Raw genomic sequence first — 22,257 nt, 5'->3', positions numbered from 1 at the left:
ATTATTGTGAAAATGTTAAATATTATTTAACTGAATAATAGATTTGTGTATTTACAATATCACAGTTATAACTCAGATTGTTTTAAATACAGTTTTTTTATAAAATTTGTGTACATCATTAATAACTCCTATCTATAATCTAGTTTTATAAAATAGGAATTTCAGAAATATCAAGAAATATTTAGAAAGTTTAATATATTTCAGAAGCAGGTGGATTGCCAAAAAGGTACTCCCAAGATAGAGGAAATTTAATATTGATATTACCTTTGGCACTAGTTTCTAATAGATTTAACCACTTATTTAAACTTATTATTATTCTTAATGCATCGGAAATATTATCTCCTTCAGAACAGTAACAAAACAGAACTGTAGTAGGAATTTTCATTGACAAAAGATAATCATAAAGATTATTTGCAAATCCACCTCCAGGAATGTAATGATTTTCTGTGGATTCTATCAAACTCTTCCTTGTATGCTTCTTCCAATGAAGTTCTTCAAGAAGCTTTTCATCATTTAATAATAAATCATCTGAAGTAAGATATCTCAAACTAGTATCTGATTTATCAGCACATTCGTAGTCATAACTGCTGGTTAAAATTATTATCTGCAATAATAAATTTCTTTACTAATACAAAAGTAAACAATTAAGTCAATATTTATAAATATGACATACCTTCTTGATTTTTCTCTGTTGAACAAACTGTGTCAATTTGTTAAAGAAATCTGTTGAATTACCAATGTAGGGAGAACGTAATTGTAAAACAATTAGTTTAAATGTAGCTCCAAGATAAAAATCAGCATTAGTGCAAAGAGAAGTAGAATTTTCATTGTAAGGATCAAGTCCACAAATGGGGATGAACATAGAATTCCACATAGATCCAACTTTACTTAGATTCAGATTTGAGATTAATAAATCAACACATAACTGTCCAACATTTCCAACAGCTACTGATGGAAGTATCAATGTGTAATTTTCAAGATCAATTGTTTCTGGTAGTTTTATCATTTTTGAGAGCTGGAGAAACACCTGTTTTAGTAATCATGTTTATTAAGAATAAACATGTTATTAAGAATAAACATGTTATTAAGAATAAACATGTTATAGGTAAAGAAAATTTCGACTTAATCAAAAAATAATCAAATAAATTTAAAACTCACAAGTCACTCTAATGGAATGATTGTACATATATCTGTATGATTGTAAAGCGCAATAATTTTTATGGATGTGTTAAATGTTATATGATTTCTATAAGATAGGATACATAACATAACCTTTATAATACGATATTGGTCAAATTTCGCAGAAAAATGCGTGAACCTGTGCTGCCAGACTGAGGACGCAAATCTTGAGAATTACCCCCTCCACTACGCATACTAACGCACGGGGCGCGTATCCGTGAGCTCGGCGCTTCGGACAGTTTCGGGCAGCTTCGGGAGGTCGAGAGAGAAGGTGGATCGTGATGCGCACTCTCTCATTCTTTGAAATGTTTACATCCCAATCGCTAGCAAGCGGCAAGCGGCACGCACCTTGCGCGAGCTTTCCGATTGCCTGGATATTTTCAGTGTTCAACTTAGAAAAGTATTCTAATGAAAAAAAATTTCAAAAATTTTTTCTGCAGAAAAACTCATTTTTGGACCCCCTGATTACGTTTTAACTAATAAAAAAGAGCTTTTTTAAAAAACCGCATATGTTTATTAACCCAATTGCATTCAAACGACTGAATGAATTTCAATGAAACTTTATATCTAAATTTTATATTCATATCTCAAGATCTTATTAGATTTAGAGCAAAATCGATGCATGGATTATCGAATTAACCCTCTTACCGAATTAACCCTTTCTGATTCAGAATTAATTGCACTTCAGAATTCAAGATTATCACTAAATAAATACTGAAAATTCGTCAAATGTATTAGAATAAGAGTCCATTCTTGACCAGTAACGTGCACTTTGTCACAATCTTCAATATAATATATTTATATTGGTAATTATTTAGAATAAGGACCTTCTCACCGATTTCTTTGAAACTTTTTTATATTATGTATCTTGATATCGTGGATTAATTTTTCTAAATGAAATAATTGTCGCTCTCTTTTTATTTTCGAAATAAAAATTTTTATATGCTTGAAAATTATGATGGCAGGCCGAGGGTAGGTAGGCCAGTAAAAGAGATGTTTCGAGTTGGTTAGAGCTAGGGCCAGTAAAAGAGATGTTTCGAGTTGGTTAGCGCTAGGGCCAGGAAAAGAGATGTTTCGAGTTGGTTAGAGCTAGGGCCAGAGAAAGAGATGTTTAGAGTTGGTTAGAGCTCTAACCCAACTCAAACCCCCTGTTTGCTACCTACCCTCGGCCTGCTACCATAATTTTCAAAATTTTTCAAAATGTTTATCTCGAAAACGAAAAGAGAGAGATAATTATTTCATTTAGAAAAATTAATCCACGTATCAAGATACATGATATAAAAAGATTTCAAAAAACTCGGTAAGGAGGTCCTTATTCTAAATAATTACCTTTATATTAACCAAAGGAACATTAAGTCACACGAAAAAAAGCTTGATATATAAAAACGTTTACATGAGTACAATGATACTATAAAAAAATGACAAAGAAAAGCAGTAAATATATGCATTTCGAATGTCATGACCCACAGGTCGTTACACTAATCTATTCGAAAAGTACGATGCTGCGCGCATCGCGATCGCGTTTCTTTTGTTTCACGTGGTAAAGCACCCAGTGGGGTGATCGCGCTACGTGACAGTTAACGGTTAGATCAGATCGATGGCTAATCGTTGCGTGTTTTGTGATTCGTGACATTTGTTGTGTGTTGTATCAGGTAAGTAAAACTTTTTACACAACTAATTTTGTAGTTTCCCTTTAATTCCCCCTTTCCGCGAATTAGAGCTTATTTTTCTTGCTTGTGTATATAGCTTGTATATTTTTACTATTTCATTCTTTTTGCGGTGAGATGGATACGTTCGAGAAACCTAGTGGAAGCAATTCACGTGTTTTCCGTGGTTTGTCGACCATTAAAAGACATACGGAATCTGCGAGACGTAAATACTTTTTGTCGAAAAAAAGTTCGCGAGTACGTATCGATGTTAAGGACTCGAGAAAAAAGACTTTTATGCCTCAATGGCTTGATATCGAAGATTTCAAGTCTTGGTTGCATAAAGTCCTCGAGGATCCTTTTTCGTGTTTTTGTTCGGTTTGCAATAAATCATTTGCTTGCGGTATATCGCAAATTAGACGTCATGCCGATTCTAAATGGCACATCAAAAACTGTAAAAAGAATGGAATATATGTGAGGTCAAATAACGATATCAGTACGCAATCTGAAGAATCATCTTTGTCATTTCTTGATCGAAAGAAATCTGCGGAGATTCGTTTTGCGGCCCTGATCGCCGACAGAAATATTTCGCATCAATCGGCAGAAGCGATTCTTCAGTTTTTCCAAGACGTCGGGAAAGATCCCGATGTTTTGGAAAAAATGACGTTCGGTCGAACAAAGTGTAGTAGCATTATATCGAACGTTCTGTGTCCTCGAGAAACAGAACGTCTTAGTAGTATTTTACAGAACAATAAGTTCTCAGTATTTATAGATGAAACTTCAGACATTACCAATGAAAAGTGGATGACGTTTCTTGTTCGGTATGTCGATCCCCAGACTATGGATATTCGAACGGAATTAGTCGAATTGATGAATCTCGACGCGAAGGATTGTAGCGCGGAAAAATTATTTAGCACATTCAAGCACGCTATGTGGAAAAGACAAATTCCGTTCGAAAACATTGTAGCCCTATCTTGTGACAACGCACCTGTCATGATAGGACGACACTCGTCATTTAAGACTAAGCTTGCAGAAATTCGCGGTAATTCGTTTTTTACCATGCCGTGTGTGTGTCATTCCTCGGCATTGGTAGTGCGTGCAGCATGTGCTACCATTCCCGAGGTCTGCGAAGAACTTCTTCGCAAAGTCGCGACGTCTATTTATAGTAGTCCCAAACGTTCGGCCATTTTTCGCGATTTTCAACAATGTTTCTAAAATTCCGACCACAAAATTTTAAAGTTGTGTACTACGCGATGGCTGTCACATCATTCATCCGTAGTTACACTTCTAGAAAATTGGGACAGTGTGTTACATTTTCTGCAAGAGTTAGTCTTAAATGAAAAATCAAAGTCTGGAGAATATGTGTTGATCTCAATGCGAAATCCAGAAGCGAAAACATATCTGCATTTTTTAAAATATGTTCTCGAGTTTTTTAATAATTTTAATTTATTCTTTCAAGCTCGAGAAACAAGAATCCATTTGCTTCAAAAGACTGCGGAAACTCTTTTGTATAATATAGCAAGTAATTTTTTAAAACCCGCACTTTTGAAGCACATGGGTTTAGCAAAATTAATAGATTTTTCGCGAGGCGATAATCAGATCGCACTTCATCACGTTAATGTAGATCCGAATTGTGATAATTTCCTCCGCGGGTTGATTGAGGAAGGCAAACCCGACATCGTCAAAACCGTTCGTACAGTTTGTTTAAAATTTTACGTCGTGGCTGCTAATGAAGTTCGTGATCGATTACCAATCGATGACGAATTTCTTAGCAAACTTTATGTTTTCAGTCCTCATTCAGCTTTAGACTTTACTAGCAGAGACACTTCCTTCAGAAGTGTTCTCTTTATTGCACAAAAGTTCGGCGGTTTCGACGAAGACGGTTTGCAAAAAGAATGGTTAGAATTGCATCTGGACTTCGCAAATGAGGATCAACAAAAATATGTAAATATGGATTTCGACAATTTTTGGAAAACGATTTTGTTAACCCCAAATGATCAGGGCTTTAGTAAATATCCATGTTTATGTAGATTAGTAAATTCAATTAGATCGCTCCCCAATTCGAATGCCGATGCCGAAAGATCGTTTTTCATGTTGCCGGACATAAAGACTAAGAAACGTAATAAACTTAGTTCGACTTCCGTCAATGCCCTTTGCGTAGTGAAATCGGCATTAAGGGCAAAGGGGGACAAACCTCAGTCCATGGAGATAGATGACAAACATCTATCTCTCATGTTCTCTGAGACTTTGTATTCTCGTTTTGTTAAGAAACAGAACTGTAAATTACGATTATATGCCGTACATGACGAGGGCTCGCGAATACTCCCTCTTCGTCCTTTGACGCGACTTAACGATGTCCAGAATAGTATCACTTTAATTTTTATATTTAATTTCATTTATATTCCTCTAATTTAATTTATTTTTTGGACATCGCTAACATGTAAATAGCTTTCTGACTTGCTTCACATAATTTTTATTCTTTCCCTGCTTTAGATATGCTTGCATGCTGTAAATATAATACGCTTTCTCGCTGTAAATATGCTCGCTTGTTGTAAATAGTATTTATAGACAGAACTTCCAGATAATTGTAGATATAAATTTACATATATTAGTTATATAATAAATTTACATGTAACAATCATCTCGAAATTCCGTCATATGTAACTCTTCTGCTTGTGCTTTCTATTCTTTGGAAATGTAAAGAATTGTTTAACTTTTCCGTTTCATTTTATCTTTTATTTTGATGTACATTATATTACATGTTTTTGATCACATAAACAATTTTTTACATTTCCCTCCCGATAAAAGAAACCACCACCTTCACGCGGTTTTCATCGAGCGGTAGTGTGTACGTTATTTTATAATAGCTGCGAGATCAACTCAGACATAAAATTGAAAAAATGTATTAAAAAACCTCATTGAAAAATATTTTATATTAAAAGCTGTGATAGCGTGCACGTTACTGGCTAAGAGTGGACTCCTATTCTAATACATACATTTGACGAATTTTCAGTATCAGAGTATTTATTTTGTGATAATCTTGAATTCTGATCTTGATAAGATCTTGAGATGTGAATATAAAATTGAGATATAAAGTTTCATTGAAATTCATTCAGTCGTTTAAATGCAATTCGGTTAATAAACATATGCGGTTTTAAAAAAAAGCTCTCTTTTTATTAGTTAAAACGTAATCAAGGGGTCCTAAAATGAGTTTTTCTGCAGAAAAAATTTTTGAAATTTTTTTTCATTAGAATACTTTTCTAAGTTGAACACTGAAAATATCCAGGCAATCGGAAAGCTCGCGCAAGGTGCGTGCCGCTTGCCACTTGCCATCACGATCCACCTTCTCTCTCGACCTCCCGAAGCTGCCCGAAACTGTCCGAAGCGCCGAGCTCACGGATACGCAGCCCGTGCGTTAGTATATGTAGTGGAGGGGGTAATTCTCAAGATTTGCGTCCTCAGTCTGGCAGCACAGGCGTGAACTCAATCGTAAAACACCTATATAAATAATTAACTTGTTACCGTTGATCTGTCGATTGCTTGGTGAGTAGAAAAAAAGCTACAGTTGGCAGCATTGCTTTTGCCAGTTTAATTTTCTATTGAATATTTACCTTTGAAATTTACGATAAAATCTGTCAATAAATATTTAATAACTTTCCTTGATTTGATCAATGCATATACTAAACAAATCTTGTCATTACAAAGATCAAAACGGAAACAGTAATTGCACCAGAACTAATAGTAAATATTTTTCAAATTTCTAAGACGAAAAGGATGGAATATGACATAAAATAGATTCAATTTATATAGACGCGCTAATAATAATTTAATCATTCTGCGTTTTGATTGGGTGAAGGTTGATCGGTATAAAGGCAGAGTTCGTTACCGATCGCGCAAAGCGGCGGCATGTGACGTCATGCATCACCGCCCCGCGATGCCTTTCGGGAAATAGCGCCGCCATCTTGAGTGGCATGGCCCAGCTAGACAGTGCGCCCTGAGCAAAGACATGCGATTTATCGCGAAAACATTGAACGTTCCGAGAGTCACGGATCCCTGTGAAACATAGCGAAACCTTGGTGCTTCGCACCTGCATCGAAATGGAGGCGGTTAAGGCATTTAACGCGGAGGTGAGCCCAATCTTACCCTCGATTCATCCTCTAGCCCGCCGACTCTCCCTCTTCTTTTTTTCCTCATTTTTCTTTTCCCATTTCCCATTTCGCGGTCTCTCCTTGTTGAGAATAGTAAACGGGACGAGGATGGGATCGAGCCCCAGAGGGAACATTCCCTCCGGTGTTCGTGGGTGTTCTCAAGGCGAGGAATCAAGTGATTCTCGTTCTCGACGAACGAATGCTTTGATTTCTAGTCTATGGGTGTAAGAAAGAGAGGGAGAGACGATCCTTATACGCGAGGAGGATAGCAGTGAGAGAGAACATTTATTGTGATCTAAAGTGTTTCTGTGATAGATGACGCGATGGTTATCATTAATATTCGAAAATTTTGCACAGGAGAGGAAAATAAATATTTGTATTTGTGTTTTGGAAGAGTGAGAAAAAGGGGAGGGATGAGGGAGAGGAGTGAAAGATAGTTCCATTAGAAAAGGTTTGCGCTCAATGAAGTAGTTGTAGAAGGAAGATAATAGAATTCTGTAATCTCTAATTATTGAAATAATATTTCTATGTATTATTATATCTTTGATACTTAACAACAAATTGTAGTATTGTTTAATAGTCATGGCAAGTTGTTTATGTTATATTGATTGGTATGGGTACTTTTAATAGTGAACTGATCTATAAACCTATATATATTTCTTCTGTTTTTTTAGCTTTCCGCGCTATATGATGTCAAACCGCCAATCTCCAAGGCCAAGATGAACTCTTTAACTAGGGGCGCAATCAAGGCAATCAAATTCTACAAACATGTTGTGCAAAGTGTAGAGAAATTTATTCAAAAGGCAAGTTATTTAATGGACTCTGTTACATAATTATTTTAAGCAAATGTTTTAAAAGATAGGCAAGGAAATGAAGTATATGATAAAAATAATAGTTGTTTCTATGTTACAGTGTAAGCCGGAGTACAAAGTGCCTGGATTGTACGTTATAGATTCAATTGTACGCCAGTCCAGACACCAATTTGGAGTAGAGAAAGATGTCTTTGCTCCACGGTTTGCCAAGAACATGCAAACTACCTTTCTAAACCTTTTAAAATGTCCTCAGGAAGACAAAAGCAAGGTGATAAGGGTTTTAAATCTTTGGCAAAAGAATGCAGTTTTTCCTTCTGAAGTTATACAACCTCTGTTTGATCTTGCGGATCCAAATCATCCAATACATAAAGAGCAAGCAGTTAATACCAATGGTAAGAGATTTGAAGTGTAAAGGTGATAATGAATAAGATTTATACTAAAATTGAAAATAATTACTATTTTTCTTCTAGGTACATTGAATACTTCAACAAACAATACAAGCAATACTGGTGCTGTTGTAAAAACTCCTCCTTTAACTGCAAAGAATGCAGTGAAAGACCAGAAACTATTTTCCTCTGCAAAGCCAATTGATCCTCTTTGGCTTGCACAAACAAAAATGGAAACAGCAAATATAGTTAGTGCTAATAAACTTCTGGTATGTTTCATGTTTATATATTTTTCTCCTTATTGAAATCGACGTTAGTAACAATTTTAAATATCTCTTTTTCAGGGGCAGTCAAATTCCAGTCAGATGGATGCTTCTTTCCTTGACCAGCTACAACATTTACAGCAGTTATTACTTAAAAAACAGGAAGCAACAAATGAGCAAAAAAGTTCTGTAAAGTTTGACAAGAAGCTACTCGATTTTGATTATGGCGAGGAAGAAGATGACGATGTTATTGTTGCAAATTCACCAGCAGCGACAACAACGTCAAATGCTGCCCAACATAATGCAGTTTCTACAGGAAACAGTTTGGAGAGTCTTGGACTTCTTCTAACAAATCCAGAGGTTCGCTTTCAACCGTTTTATATTATGTATATTTATTATAACATATTGCATTGTTATTTAATTGATTATTTGTAGGTTTTAAGACAGCTTCAGACATTACAACAAACAATGCAAGGAAATGCTTCTTCGTCGCAACATGAAATGGAAGAAAAAATGCGAAAACTCCAACAAATGAAGCAACAAGAAGAGGAGTTTGATAAGCACTTAGCTCAAACTGTTCCTGTACGTAATTCACATGAAAAGTAATCCTCTGTGCATAAAAATCTAAAAAGAATGAATATCGATAATATATTTTATGTTATGTTAATTAAATTTTACTTTTGTTTTTTTTTCAGAATCTGCCATTTGCATCGGAATGTGAATTAAAACCTTCAGATATTTTAAAACCAAGTCAACAAAATACATATACTACTAATGTAAGTAGCGGAGTCATACAAGATTTGAGTCAACCGCCTCCTGGTTACCCACCGGCTCTACCATATGCCTCTCAACCCTTATCAAATATTAGGCAGATCAGTCAGCAGGTGCATCAAAATCAAAAAAGTCCGCTTCTTGATGAGCGACAAGATACACAAGACTATTCTGGGTAAACATGTGTTCCTTTTTTTAATTGTGATTTATTACATTAATGTTTACGTTTTTTATAATCTACCTCAAAGATTGAGTTTAATTAGTAATAAATCATTACTTTACAGGAATGGTGCAAGGCGAGACAGTAGTAGCGTAGAAATTGTAAATTGCGAAAGTACAAGATCACAGAGTCGATCGCCTGATCGATACAGGCATCACAGTCGATCTAGGTCACCAAGACATAGAGATAGGGATAGAGATAGGGATAGGGATCGAGATCGAGATCGAGACAGAGACAGAAAATCTCGATCAAGAAGCAGATCTAGGAGAAGAAGGTAATTGTATCTATTGCTCGTATTCAGATAATAAACTTTGTTTACATATCTTATAATTTATGGTCATACATATATATTGCAGGTCACGTTCGAGAGATAGGGGACGCGACAGAAAACGTGAAGATAGTCGAGAGAAAATGACCGAAGAAGAACGGGAGAAAGAAAGAGAAAGACGAAAACGAGGACTGCCGCCAATTGTAAGGGATAAATTAAGCGGTAAGTTCAATATTTTATTATTTGTTTATACCATTGTATTTTGCTTACTTAAAATTTATTTTGTTCGTAGTTTGCAGTACAACCCTTTGGGTAGGACATCTGTCGAAATTGGTTCACCAAGAAGAACTTTCAGATACCTTTGGAGAATTTGGTGATATTGTCAGTATAGATTTGATTTCGCCTAGAGGTTGCGCCTTTATATGCATGAACAGAAGACAGGATGCATATAGAGCACTTACTAAGCTTAAGAATCATAAAATGCAAGGCAAAGCAATCACTGTAAGTTGTTTGATTTAAAAATTAATTTTCATTTACCTATGATTGTGACAACTAATAAATTAGCTACATCTTTGTTGCTTTTTTATGTTAAAACATGTGTTTATAGAATAATAGAATTTTCAATGTATTTCAGTTAGCCTGGGCACCAGGAAAGGGAGTGAAAGGAAAAGAATGGAAAGATTATTGGGAAGTTGAATTAGGAGTTAGTTATATTCCATGGAATAAATTAGTGAATGTTACTGATCATGATTTAGAATTACTCGAAGAAGGTGGAATGATCGATGAAGACACTCTGCCACCCAACTTGAAAGGTAAGTAAAGTAAGATGTAGAAAAAAGATGCATTAGGACAAGTTATGATTAACAATCCAATTTATAGGTAAATTAAAGCATTCCGGAACGAACGCAGACGTGCTTCAACAGCAGCTGCAGTTGCAGCAACAAGCCTTAGTTGCAGCTGCTGCGATTCCAAGCTTGGCAGATGGCATTGTGAACGTAATGCAGCCTTCGACTAGTACCCAACAGCAGCAGAGTCAACAACAAGCTCAGCAACAGGGTCAACAGCAACAGCAAGTAATCGACACGAGTCAGCCACCGCCGATTAGGCCACCTACGTCAGCTGCACTTTTACCGCCACCGAATACACAATTACAAATGATGCCACCTGCTTTCACAATGCCAGGAGTTCCCCGTAAGAGATTGTTTAAGACATTTTTTAAGAAAACTTCAAACTATAATTTTATTCTACTTTTACTTTGGTTTTCCGCTGTTCAGGTATGATTGGACCAATGGGATTACCAATGGCGCACAGTTTAATGCCTAATGTTCCAATAGGTGTGCCTCCTCCAAATATGCAAAGTTTATTAGGCCCACCAGGAATGATGCAAACTATGTTAACACCTCCAGTAAACTCTCCGTTTGGAGCCGGCGTCGGTGTTGGTTTATTAACACAGATTCCTTTGCCAGCACCTGCCGCTCCTTCTGATAAACCTAATTCTACTGGTATGTGTAACACAATTAAAATTAAATATATAAAACAATTCGTCAAAAGATGGGAAAGAAAGATATAAAAGTTTAAATTTCATAATTCTGAATAGGTATGCCACACAATGTTCCTCCAATAGGAGTCCCACCACCAACGACAGAAACGGGTATGCCAAATTTGCCAATGTTACGTCAACCTTACGGTGTAGGACCTTCTGCTTCCTTACAAATGCAACTACCTCAGCAACAACATTCTGCAGATGACATGGACGTGGAAATGGAGGACGCGATGCCACAGAGTTCAAACGGATCTAAAGGCAAGGGCAGCTTAAGCGACCAGCTTCCACAAAATGAGGAAAGAACAGAAGCTGACCAACAATTAGAGGTAAAGAATATAGTATAATTTATATTTACAATACAATTTTTATTGGAAAAAAGATACGAAACGCTTTGTTTAATATAGAGTGTATTACAGTGAGTTTAATTTAAATTTAGCAACAGCAGCATCGAGATTACAAAGAAAGGGAAAGGGAACGTGAGAACAGAGAGAGAAGAGATAGAGAAACACATTTGTCTCATAGAGATAGAGAGAGCCTTGATTCTAGGATGGATCGTGGAAGGGAAAGAGGTAGAGGGAGAGAACGAGGAGGACGTGATCGCAGGAGAGATATTAGGGACAGAGAGAGAGATGACAGAAGAGAAAGGGAAAATAGAGAAAACCGAGAAGGGAATTCACAAACCCAAAGTCTACAAGAAAATGATTCTACTCCTAAAAAAGATGGCAAGCCAAGTTTAGCTGATCGTTTGCGTCAATTGGCTGACGGAACTTTGCCCCTTGAAGATCGAAGCGATCGGATACCTCCTCCACGCAATCGACAAGATCGAGACAGATCTGACAGGAGTTTCGAAGACTCTCGATCGTCACGGGCAGAACCCCTTTCTTCCTTGATGGATTTACCGAAATTCAGTTTGCCTCAGGAAAGGGGCGATTTCCCGGCTCGACCGCCAGATTTTCGAAATTCCCAAGATCCAAGGGAATTCCAACAGCCAAGAGACAGACAGAATTTTGGCAGAGGTCACAGAGGATCACAAATGCACGAAGAATACATGGATGTTCCAAGGATACAGGGCGGAATGTATCAAGAAGAGTTTGATAACAGGATACACGGTCAACAAAGAATAGAGGAATTTGGAAGACTCGGTCCACCTAGGGAACAGAGGTAAATATGCGAATAAAGGAATTCCCATAGCAATTGCAAAGAAATTTCTACTGATTGCATAGTAATCAGCATTTAATTTCAAGTACCCTATTTATGGTGATAGAATATAAATAAATGATAAAGTGTTTAATCACCAATTAATTCTTTGTTAAAGGGAGGAATTCGATAGGTCCGAAGTACGAGGAAGAAGGCCACTTGATGATCGAGATCGATTCGATTACGATATCAGACGTGACGGTTTTGATCCGCGGCTTCAAGACGGCTTTGATCCAAGAGGACACCTTGATCGAGGTGACTTTGAACCTAGGAGGCGAGAATTCTTTGGGATGGAACCTATGTTTGGAATGCCGCCTATTATGGGACCTAGAGGACCTCGACCAGGACATCCTGATGGATTTGGTCCTCGACCAGCTCCTTTAGGAGCACGTGGACCTGGTAAGAAACGATATTTTGTTTAGTTATCAGGAATATAAGAGTAATATAAATTTAATATCGTATTTTAGTTACATCGTTATATAAATAATCTGTTTTCAGAAATACAATTAAGTGCAACCCAATTAGAAATTTGTTTTGCTCTTCAAATACTATAAACTGTATTTAACTTCTGATATTTTGTAGAATTTTATATATTATTTTTGTACGTTCTTGCACATCAAAATTTACCATAAAAGCATAAAGATCCACAGACTAGCTAATAAATAGTTCATTCTAATAAGTACTAATCTTCTAGGTCCTTTAATGTTTCATCCACGTGGCTTAGGACCTCGTCCTCTTCGTCCTGGCATGAGGCCCTTTGGTCCTCGTGGCCCGCCTTTCGATCCTCGAGAACCGGACGCCTTTTTCAGGCCTCCCTTCGATGACATTCGTCCCCATGTTCGACCACCTTTCGGCCCCATGGGTCCACCAAACATTCTTCCTCCAGACTCTGGAGTTCCCTGGAGGAATCAAGAGCATCCCCCTGGCTCTTGGTCCGAGTCTGACAGCCACTCGCAAAGAGACAATCCCAGAGACAAAAAAGGTGGCAAACATCAAAATAACCAGAATATGGAAAGAGAGAATCGAAATAGGGGACGTAAGTCCAGATGGACGAACGTAAGTCCGTCTGGAGAAGAAACAGAGGACTCGAAGGAGCAGGAATCAACAGCCGGAAACGTTGAAGAGAAAGAAGCGCCTATAAAGGAAGAACCGGTGGTCGTAAAAGAAGGAGAACCGGAAACTGAAATGAAAGCAGTGTTACCTAGTGAGAAAAAAGAAGAAACGGAACAAACAGTTGTCGCAAAACAAGAAGGCATTGAAATAAAGAAGGAGGAAGAGGACCGCAGGGATTCTTAGACCAAAGTAAAGAGCGATTTTTCTCTTTAAGATTTTTTTTCTTACTCTGTGGAGTGGTGTGAGAGGAGAACTCGTTGCTTCGAGCTGAATCGAGTCGAAACGGGAAAGCTTACTTTGAGAAACGAAACGCTGAGTTTTAGAATAGTCATGTTTCAATCGATGATACGTTATTATTGTTAAAATAACCATATGCTTTAAATTTATCATTTTATAAGATATCAAGCAAGTTCTCTCTTGTTATTAGAGTTAGATTTTAAGAATTCCAACAATGAATGTTGAAATTTTAATAAATGCAATTAATGACATACAAAGTCTTTACGTATTATTTTAAATTGATCAGAAACTTTATACATAATTTTTTTTTAATATATATGTATAAAAGCATACATTCGATCACTCCTTAAGTGAATTTATATACTGTTTTATTACGCTTCAAATATAGACAGTAGAAAATATATCATCGATTGAAAAAAGGGAAGGAACTTATTTCTTTAATTCAACGTTTCAAATTTCAAAGAAATTAATTTTGTAATCGACTTGACACGAGGGCGCTGTGATTTCTGAACACAGGACCTATGACCCGTGGATACTCCAAGTGGCGACTTATTTATTGAATTGTAAATACTTTTGTATTTTCGTAGTAAACAGATATATAGTACGAACGATTTAACGTACGTATGATTATTTCTTTGACTATTCAAGATTATAAAGAATTGTATAGGAATTATTTGGATTAGAAGGGAAAGTGTAATAGAGGAAACGAAAGTTTTGCAATGAACCCTTGTCTTACGCGAATTACTATCGAAGGGTTAATTAAATGCCACGATTAACAACATTTCTTTAAACGAAACTGTGTATTTTTTTACTCGTTACAGTTTTCTTGAAACGCACAATAGTTAGGACAATAAAAAATACGTAGTTTCATTTAAGAAAATATATAATTTTGAAACTTTTGCTTCTATTATTCTGTTTCTTTTTCCAAACCGTATAATTATTGTATACACATCTTTTGCATTTTGAATAGTCTGAGAAATAATTAGATATCGTACATTTAAATCGAATGTACTGTATGTATAGATAAATCTTACTAGTAGTAGAATCTTGCTTAACTGTAAACTTAATAAGTATTTGATATAGATATTTTCGTTGATTGAACTCTGTATTTGTATCTAAAGTAACAATTAATTCAATACTTACATGTTATTCAAGTTTAATCTTTAATTGTACATTTATCTTCACAAATTTTTATCATTACATGTTTAAACAGGAAGGGAAAAAAATTGTATTATATTTACATTAAAAATTGAATGTTCAATCGACAGAAAAAATCAACTAGTAATGTACGTAAGCATTAAATCGGATAAACAAGATTCTACCACCGTAAATATTTAAATAGATAGAGAGAGAGATTATATATATATATATATATGAATATATATATGTATGATAGAGTGTAAGATAACAAAGAATGAGAGAGAGTGAAAGAGAGGGAGAGAGAGCGCGTGAGAAAGTGGAAATTAAAAGGCGAGAATATATATAGCGCCGATGTTCGGCGTGGCTCAATCAAACGAACGAAAAATAAATATTTTCTATATAACGTCTTTCTTCATAAGCAGAATTATAGCCTCTCATTCCGCTTGGCTCCCGGAATTATATTTATTTATTTATTTTTCAAAGACAACTACAAGCATTGGAAACTCTGACTAATTGAAGTTTGCAGACTATATCTGGGAGTCGTCATAAAAGAAATTAGAAAACTTAACATTATTTGTTACTTTGAATAATCATTTTTCGTTTTTTATGTATCTGCTTCTTTTCTATCATAACTAAAATCTTCTACATAACTTCTGGAAAAAGATTTCAGGAAAAAGTTGCGTAGTTTAAAAAAAAAACGGTGAGCCAAACGATATTGCTCGAAAATCATTTATAAATTCTGTTCATACTATATCACAGTATTTTCACAATCAATTTCATAGTAGCTTTCTTGAGATATTGAATAATTATAAAACTAGTAAATGCAATCATTATTTAATTTTAAGTGTAATTTTACTATAGCTTACATCTTTATTTAACAGCGATGTTTTTATATCATTACATTTCTATACATTTTATACATTAAGTAACTCTTAATTCGACGCTTCTTATTCCGTTATTCAGTTTTTTCAACTATGCAATTTTTGTCTGAAAAATTTTTCCTCCGAATATCGAGTATTAAGGCGGATAGTTCGTATTCAATCGAAAAGCTGATACATTTAGTTAAAAGTGATGAAACGTGCTCAGAGCAACAGGTCAAAAAGACATAGAGACCGATATTCGGAATGGAATGAAATCTTTTCAGAGCAGCTTTGGATACTTGTTCAGTACTCGTATTCGTGTATTCACATGCGTGAGTCTCTCTCTCTGTCGCCACACGACGATGGAACACCAGCCACCAGGTCGCTTGCGCTCAAACTGAGCGACAAGTGCAAGGTACTGTTGTGTTTATAACTCATTATATTTATATACTGAATGCTATTTTTCTTTCTGGACGAACTACAGAAAACAGTAACGTGAAACGAATTCATTTATTGTGTTGTACAATTGGAGACTGAAGCGAAGCAAATCATCTGAATTAACATTCATTTTAATTCCAAGACTTTTCAAGTGTATTCAAACGAATTAGGAGATACACTTGATTTGGTTTGCTTGAAGTCTGTAACAAAATTTGTTAATAGAAAATCGCGAGTTAGTATTAGAGCTGGTCTAGTTGTCGGCAATATATTATTAGATCATTTTGTGAATAGAATTAATACTAAGAATTTCGTGTTATTGCTCTAGCTATTAATAAGAAAATTTGTATATTCAATTTAATACTAGTGTGCAATAATGAAGGATAGAATTAATAATTGCACATGAGAACAATATTAGTTCTGTCAAGCAAAGAACAAAATTAATTTTATTAACTGTTTATGCTTAACTATTACGTAGATTGAATACTGTAATTTTTTAAAATATTGTATCGCATTTTTATTGAAATTTGATTGGATAATTAGAATTATAGCTATTGCTGATTATAATAGGTTTTGACGCGGAGTTTTTTCAAAAGTTCGTCCAGAATGTAATATTTTTTTATCGAATTATAGTATTATAAACTTTCAAGAAAACAGGATTTAAAGAGAACGTAGTTTAAAGAAGTAGGAAGAGTCCTGTGCACCACTCCAACGCAGAGTTTAAGAAGAAAAATTCTTTTTTCTCATTTTAAGAGATTAGCTTCAATGTGAAAAAAGTAGAAGGGCGCATATTTAATTATTTACATAAACAAATAGTTGATCGTTTATGTAAATATCTGTTTATGAGATAAACGGCGAGCAATAACAGGATTGGATGGAACAAATGAACAACGAAAATGATATTATCGACGATTTTACAGACGATTGTAAATAATTGCTTTTCAATTCTACCACGTAATGAAATTGCTTTTTGACAGTTTCGATTTCGTATTGAAGTATCTCTACATTCAGTTCGTATTTTGTGTATTTACACAATAAACAATAATTTTATTGTTTCAATTCGTTCAAGTATCATTTTTTTGCATTTGTGTAATGCGTGCATTTCGTAACCTGTTATTGACGTCGATTTGATCAGTGAAAAAAAGATAGTATGCACATGCGCAGAGATTCGTGGTCAATATCGGATTTAGGATTCTAGTACATATAAGGTGTCTCGTATAAAATGTTAAGCCTATTTTTTGAAAACTGAATGATAGTGTTCTTATCATTATAATTATCATCGTTATTTTATAATCCACTAGATGATCATATATTTGACATTTATTCAACCTACGCGATGTCGAATGCAGAGACTCTACAATTTTTTTTAAACAAAGTAGATAATAAATGTTGATATTTTCGATCTTAAAAATTAGTAATGTTTTCCCCAGATTTTGTATAGTTAAGGAAATGTCAAAAATGTCCAATAGTAAAAAAAATTAGGCAAAGTATTAGTGGTATTAACTGTATTTATCGTGTATTAAAAATCATTACATTTATATAGGGGTATCAGTAAATGTCCATTTTCATTTACTGGTATCAAGATATTGAAAGAAAAGATTCTGTTTACATTTCTTTCTTTATGTAAAATTTGAATAGATAATTCTGATATCATTGCACGTTTTAAATATCAAGAATAAACCATTTATTAATATTTACTACCATCTTTAAGCATATTTATTCAAATATTTCGTAAAATCTTCAGTGAAACGAATAATATTCAACAAGAATTGTGTTAGGCTGCAATAGATAATTTTAATGTTTTATGTGGGACACCCTATATAGACAATAACCTCGAATTTTTATGCATCCTTGGACGTATACATCTAACAATAACTACCAAATACTTATGAATGGTCCAATTATAAAGCGCGCTTTGTAAAATTTGGTACAACTAAAAAATGAGAAAGTTACTATTAAAAAGTAAACAACTGTTGATGTTTTCATGGCCTCTAGCTACCGCTATTAAGATTTCAAGATTACCTAGCAATTGAATTTGATTTAGTAGCAGCAGTAGTCAGTAGTTTTCCATTTGATCACCATTTGTTTTCATACGGAGATAAAGATTTCATATATTCGTATTGTGAAGAATTACAGTGAAATTATGTAAAAAAACATTAAACGATACACAGTTCTATCGTAAAATATTTAAATGTCACGTATTATATATTAGTTTTTATTGTAAAAATAGAAAGTGTTTTTTGAGAATGTTGCTTAATACTTGAAGGTTTTATTTCTCATTATTGCATATTTTATAAAATGATTGCACAGGCAAATGTACATATTGATATTAAGAATTGTTAAAAGTTATAAAAAAACTACTGTTACTTTTAAAGTGCATACTTCAAAATTTATAGTCGAAATAGATAATTTGCTACAGTTTTTGTTAGTTAACTATGTAGTTTTAATACGCAGAACGAAAACTAGCATCCATGAAAACTTTTTTTTTCTATTTTCGATTCATACAACTAGATATTTTATTCATAAGTCGAACTGTTTTATAAATAAAGGATAATCAGTAAGTTATGTGATCATTGTTACCAGGGAGGATAATAAATTTTTGATCTAATAGGATTTGACATCTTCAAACTTTAATTTTTAATGTCTCTTGGATTTAATGATATCGTAAAACAAGTATAAACGCTCATAATTTTTCATGTGATGCTTGAGCTAAACATGTTTTATTATTATCTGTTTCAGGCATGTACGTCTTGGAACGACGAATGGATCTTTTGCGTGCTTTTTCCTCAATTCTGTATATTTATTGTAAACATGAGCATTTTAATAAAATTGAGATATAAATGTATATTACAGCATGGGTATCATATTACATAATGCGTAATTGTTTCTTTAGGTTTCTATTTATATTATGGTTACTTGTCTCTTTCTCTCATTATATAATACATATTAACTAATAACAATAAATTATAAACTCTTTTATTCTTAATTTCAAAGCCAATTACTGTTCAGAAAAGTTCAGATATTTACATTTATAGCATTTAAACACATACCAATGAAAATATTAACAAATATTAGTTCATTAGAAGTTTAATAGTATTTAAATTACAAATTAAGTACACAAAATATCATATCAAACTTACAGTTTACGTAAAAGTATACAATATTTCACAAATGCCTTAATATTTAAATAAATTACAAAGATATAATAAATACATCAAATATGATGTTACAAAATTATTATACATTTGTAGATTACACGTTTATTTGGCAATTATACACTTTACAGTGCATAATATAACGAAAGTAATAAAAATTATTAAATATTAAATATGTCTTTAATGTTAGAAGTACACATCTTTTAACAAGCATTTTTATTTTGTCTTATATGTATAAAATTAACACGCAATATGTTACTGTAACTCATTTAAAAAGTATTAAAGGAAATATATCTTTCTTTATAAAGAGATCACTAATGAATTGACATTTTTTAAAGAGTAAATTTTCAAGATTAGACGTATTATTTGTCATCATAATCACTTAGAAAAAATACTGGAAGTTTTCAGTATTACAAAGTATTATTTATGATTATAATAATTATTCGTACATGAAGTGGGTACATTTAAAACTAAACATTTCTTTAAACTATTTCGAGTTAATTGGATCTTTTGGTAAATATGTGGCAGTTGAAATATTATGTATTTTATCAAAGTAATTCTTTCATTTCAACAGACACACTTTGATTTATGAACTAACTATTTGTTTCTATAAATGCTCTTTTAAATTATTTAAACCTCATAATTAAATTTAAAACAAACGAAACATGTTTTTTAAAATGAATTTTCTTTTAGGTTTCTTAACTTGTAACATAACTTTGAACTAAACCGAAATAAACATGTTTTCAGTTATGAAATTAAATTAAGTTAATTTTAGAATTATTTTTATAATCGGTAGTATAATGCATTACAATTATTTTTATAAATGACAATATTTGTAATGTTGGAATTCTTTGTATGATTAATCTTCTTTGTCAATAGCTCCAAGTCTTTCGAGAAGTGGAGGATGGCTATGATGCCAACTAGAATATAGTTTATCATAAAGAGGATAACCAAGATTATCTTCTTGTAATTTAATTAATGACCTTTTCAATGCATCCCCATGCCCCAAAATCTTTGCAAATTTATCTGCTTCAAATTCGAATTTTCTGCATATCACCACTGTTACAAACTTCATTAACTGGAAAGAAGTGATAAGAAATTTTAGGTATACAATTCGAATAATTCTTCTCATCTATGTAATCTTTAATGTTAAAAGTAATGAACTTACTGTGTTGAAAGGTATTACTATATACATAGAGACAATAATAAGCCCTATGAATGTGGGTTGTGAGTCCAAAAAGCCAAATGCAACATACATTGGCTTATAATTAAGAAGCTTTGCATACAAAAGAATATTTGTCAAAAAGCTCACCTATAAAAAAAAAATAAAATTTCAGAAATTGCAATGTAAACTGTTAACTACTTATTTTAATTGAAAAACGTACCTGAGCAAGTAAAAATCCTTTCAATGTATGACTGTATTTCCAGTGTCCTAGTTCATGTGCTAATACTGCCAATACTTCATCTGTTTCGCATCCTTTTGCCTTTGTTTCACCTTCTCCTAGTTTATAATATTCTTTGACTAGAGTGTCAAATAGAACTATCCTTTTATGTTTATGGAACCCATACAAATATGCATTGCTATGAGAGGATCTCTTTGATCCTTCAACAATAAATAACTTATAAAGTGGAAAATTGACTGAAGCTGCCAAGACTTCAATTTTTCTTTTCAAGTCACCATCTGGTAGTGGCGTATACTTATCAAAAAGTGGAGCAATAACTTCTGGATAAATAATCATCATGAAAAGAATGACAATGATCACAAAGATCCAAACATAAAGGAAAAAGTAATCTCCCCCATTCTTTATAATCCATATCATAGCACAAAGGAAAGGTATTGCAATTACTTGTGCAACAATAAATTTAAGAAGTTGATCTTTGACAAAGAACAATGGAGTCTGAAATGAACATGAAATTTTTAATACGAATATGTATATCACAATTTTTAAAAATATAAAATATATAAAATATTCTTTACCTCTTTATTAAATCCATGTTTCTGTTCCACTACAAATGTCCCATAGATTTTCAATGGAAGAGTAATCGTATCATAAATGACATTTATAATCAGCATACAAATGGCACTTATAAGAATTTCATTTTCATGATTGAGACCAACATATTTTGCTATCTCAATGCTCCATTGCCAAAAATGATGATAACAAAAGACCAACAGGAGAGACTATAAATATTTAATTGTTTTTAATTATTTACACAGCAATGTATAATTAATAATAAAGAATAATTGAAAGTAAGTTAATTTTCATACAGTAGTAAGAAGATTAGAATAAATATCCTTAAAATTGCTGAAGTTCAGTTTGTCTAAACTATAACTGTGCGCTTTATCATAAACATCTTTGGTTATTAAGCCTTCAACACATTTAGGCAAATCTATTAAACGCATCATCAAAGCTTTCTGAAAAAGTTACAATATTCTTTTGATTAATCCTCTCTATCATTTAAGGTATCGTGAAATTATAGGTTAAGCAGCAACATACCTGCCGAAGGCTCAAATAAAATTCCCAAAGAAAGAGTAGCCATATCAGTATTAAAATTTCGTAAAGTATATTTTCTTCGATTAGTTTAACAAAACTAGACATTATTTCCACATTTAATAAATGCAAAAATCTTGATTGCGGTGTCTCCCCGTGGATATCGTTTCTCTCAATGAGGGTTAGGTCTGATGTCTGATTAAGTTTTATCAGGATACTCTAGATCACTCTGAATACTCTCCTTCTGAAACTATCTTAAACTTTGTTCAAAGTGATTTTATTCGAACGTTTTAAATTAGAAATTCGACCAACGTGTTATTCGATCATGTTACATCTTATTTTGATTTTTTATTACTAAACAAAATGTCTTATATTTAAATTTATTATAGTGA

The 22,257-nt window shown here is 33.5% G+C and overlaps 3 protein-coding genes across 9 annotated transcripts; 1 reads left to right on the top strand and 2 right to left on the bottom strand.

Annotated features, from left to right (window-relative positions):
- Positions 1 to 76: 76 nt before the first annotated feature.
- On the bottom strand, positions 77 to 6,564 carry LOC143179789 (proteasome assembly chaperone 2). 7 transcript variants are annotated; one of them, XM_076379153.1, is made up of 5 exons: positions 6,437 to 6,500; positions 6,309 to 6,323; positions 1,159 to 1,318; positions 674 to 1,027; positions 77 to 604 (listed from the first exon to the last, which is right to left on the bottom strand). In XM_076379153.1, the coding sequence occupies exons 4-5, from the start codon at positions 1,004 to 1,006 to the stop codon at positions 191 to 193; spliced, it is 747 nt and encodes a 248-aa protein (XP_076235268.1). In that variant the 5' UTR covers positions 1,007 to 1,027; positions 1,159 to 1,318; positions 6,309 to 6,323; positions 6,437 to 6,500; the 3' UTR covers positions 77 to 190. The 7 variants fall into 7 exon arrangements, with proteins under 7 accessions (XP_076235268.1, XP_076235267.1, XP_076235270.1 ...); XM_076379152.1 differs by lacking the exon at positions 6,437 to 6,500 and having other exon boundaries at positions 6,309 to 6,410; XM_076379155.1 differs by lacking the exon at positions 6,437 to 6,500 and having other exon boundaries at positions 674 to 1,015; positions 6,309 to 6,410.
- Positions 6,565 to 6,812: 248 nt separating this feature from the next.
- Isha (Insulator su(Hw) mRNA adaptor) lies at positions 6,813 to 19,254 on the top strand. The gene is made up of 18 exons (XM_076378261.1): positions 6,813 to 6,952; positions 7,648 to 7,776; positions 7,886 to 8,177; positions 8,256 to 8,440; positions 8,516 to 8,794; positions 8,870 to 9,016; positions 9,130 to 9,380; positions 9,490 to 9,699; positions 9,782 to 9,915; positions 9,986 to 10,194; positions 10,328 to 10,505; positions 10,573 to 10,884; positions 10,968 to 11,195; positions 11,291 to 11,562; positions 11,673 to 12,397; positions 12,552 to 12,832; positions 13,128 to 13,735; positions 18,958 to 19,254. The coding sequence occupies exons 1-17, from the start codon at positions 6,923 to 6,925 to the stop codon at positions 13,727 to 13,729; spliced, it is 4,464 nt and encodes a 1,487-aa protein (XP_076234376.1). The 5' UTR covers positions 6,813 to 6,922; the 3' UTR covers positions 13,730 to 13,735; positions 18,958 to 19,254.
- An 884-nt stretch (positions 19,255 to 20,138) lies between these two features.
- On the bottom strand, positions 20,139 to 22,176 carry LOC143178994 (CAAX prenyl protease 1 homolog). Its single transcript, XM_076377948.1, has 6 exons — positions 21,872 to 22,176; positions 21,643 to 21,789; positions 21,352 to 21,555; positions 20,759 to 21,271; positions 20,542 to 20,685; positions 20,139 to 20,451 (listed from the first exon to the last, which is right to left on the bottom strand). Exons 1-6 carry the CDS (start codon positions 21,971 to 21,973, stop codon positions 20,233 to 20,235), a joined length of 1,329 nt encoding a protein of 442 aa, XP_076234063.1. The 5' UTR covers positions 21,974 to 22,176; the 3' UTR covers positions 20,139 to 20,232.
- Positions 22,177 to 22,257: the final 81 nt, after the last annotated feature.

This window comes from Calliopsis andreniformis, chromosome 5 (assembly GCF_051401765.1).
Source record: "Calliopsis andreniformis isolate RMS-2024a chromosome 5, iyCalAndr_principal, whole genome shotgun sequence".
NCBI lineage: Eukaryota > Metazoa > Arthropoda > Insecta > Hymenoptera > Andrenidae > Calliopsis > Calliopsis andreniformis.
Note: the sequence above shows the minus strand (reverse complement) of the source record. Positions and strands in the feature narration are given on the sequence as shown.

Excerpts from the sequence above, each read along its gene's own strand:
- LOC143179789 (XM_076379157.1), bottom strand. The coding sequence starts at position 1,006 with ATGATAAAACTACCAGAAACAATTGATCTTGAAAATTACACATTGATA. Across the intron at positions 605-673 it reads AACAGAGAAAAATCAAGAAG|ATAATAATTTTAACCAGCAG; the intron begins GTATGTCATATT and ends TTATTATTGCAG.
- Isha (XM_076378261.1), top strand. The coding sequence starts at position 6,923 with ATGGAGGCGGTTAAGGCATTTAACGCGGAG. Across the intron at positions 9,017-9,129 it reads ACTTAGCTCAAACTGTTCCT|AATCTGCCATTTGCATCGGA; the intron begins GTACGTAATTCA and ends TTTTTTTTTCAG. Across the intron at positions 10,195-10,327 it reads TGCAAGGCAAAGCAATCACT|TTAGCCTGGGCACCAGGAAA; the intron begins GTAAGTTGTTTG and ends AATGTATTTCAG.
- LOC143178994 (XM_076377948.1), bottom strand. The coding sequence starts at position 21,973 with ATGTCTAGTTTTGTTAAACTAATCGAAGAAAATATACTTTACGAAATT. Across the intron at positions 21,790-21,871 it reads TTTATTTGAGCCTTCGGCAG|AAAGCTTTGATGATGCGTTT; the intron begins GTATGTTGCTGC and ends TAACTTTTTCAG. Across the intron at positions 20,452-20,541 it reads TAGTAATACCTTTCAACACA|TTAATGAAGTTTGTAACAGT; the intron begins GTAAGTTCATTA and ends ACTTCTTTCCAG.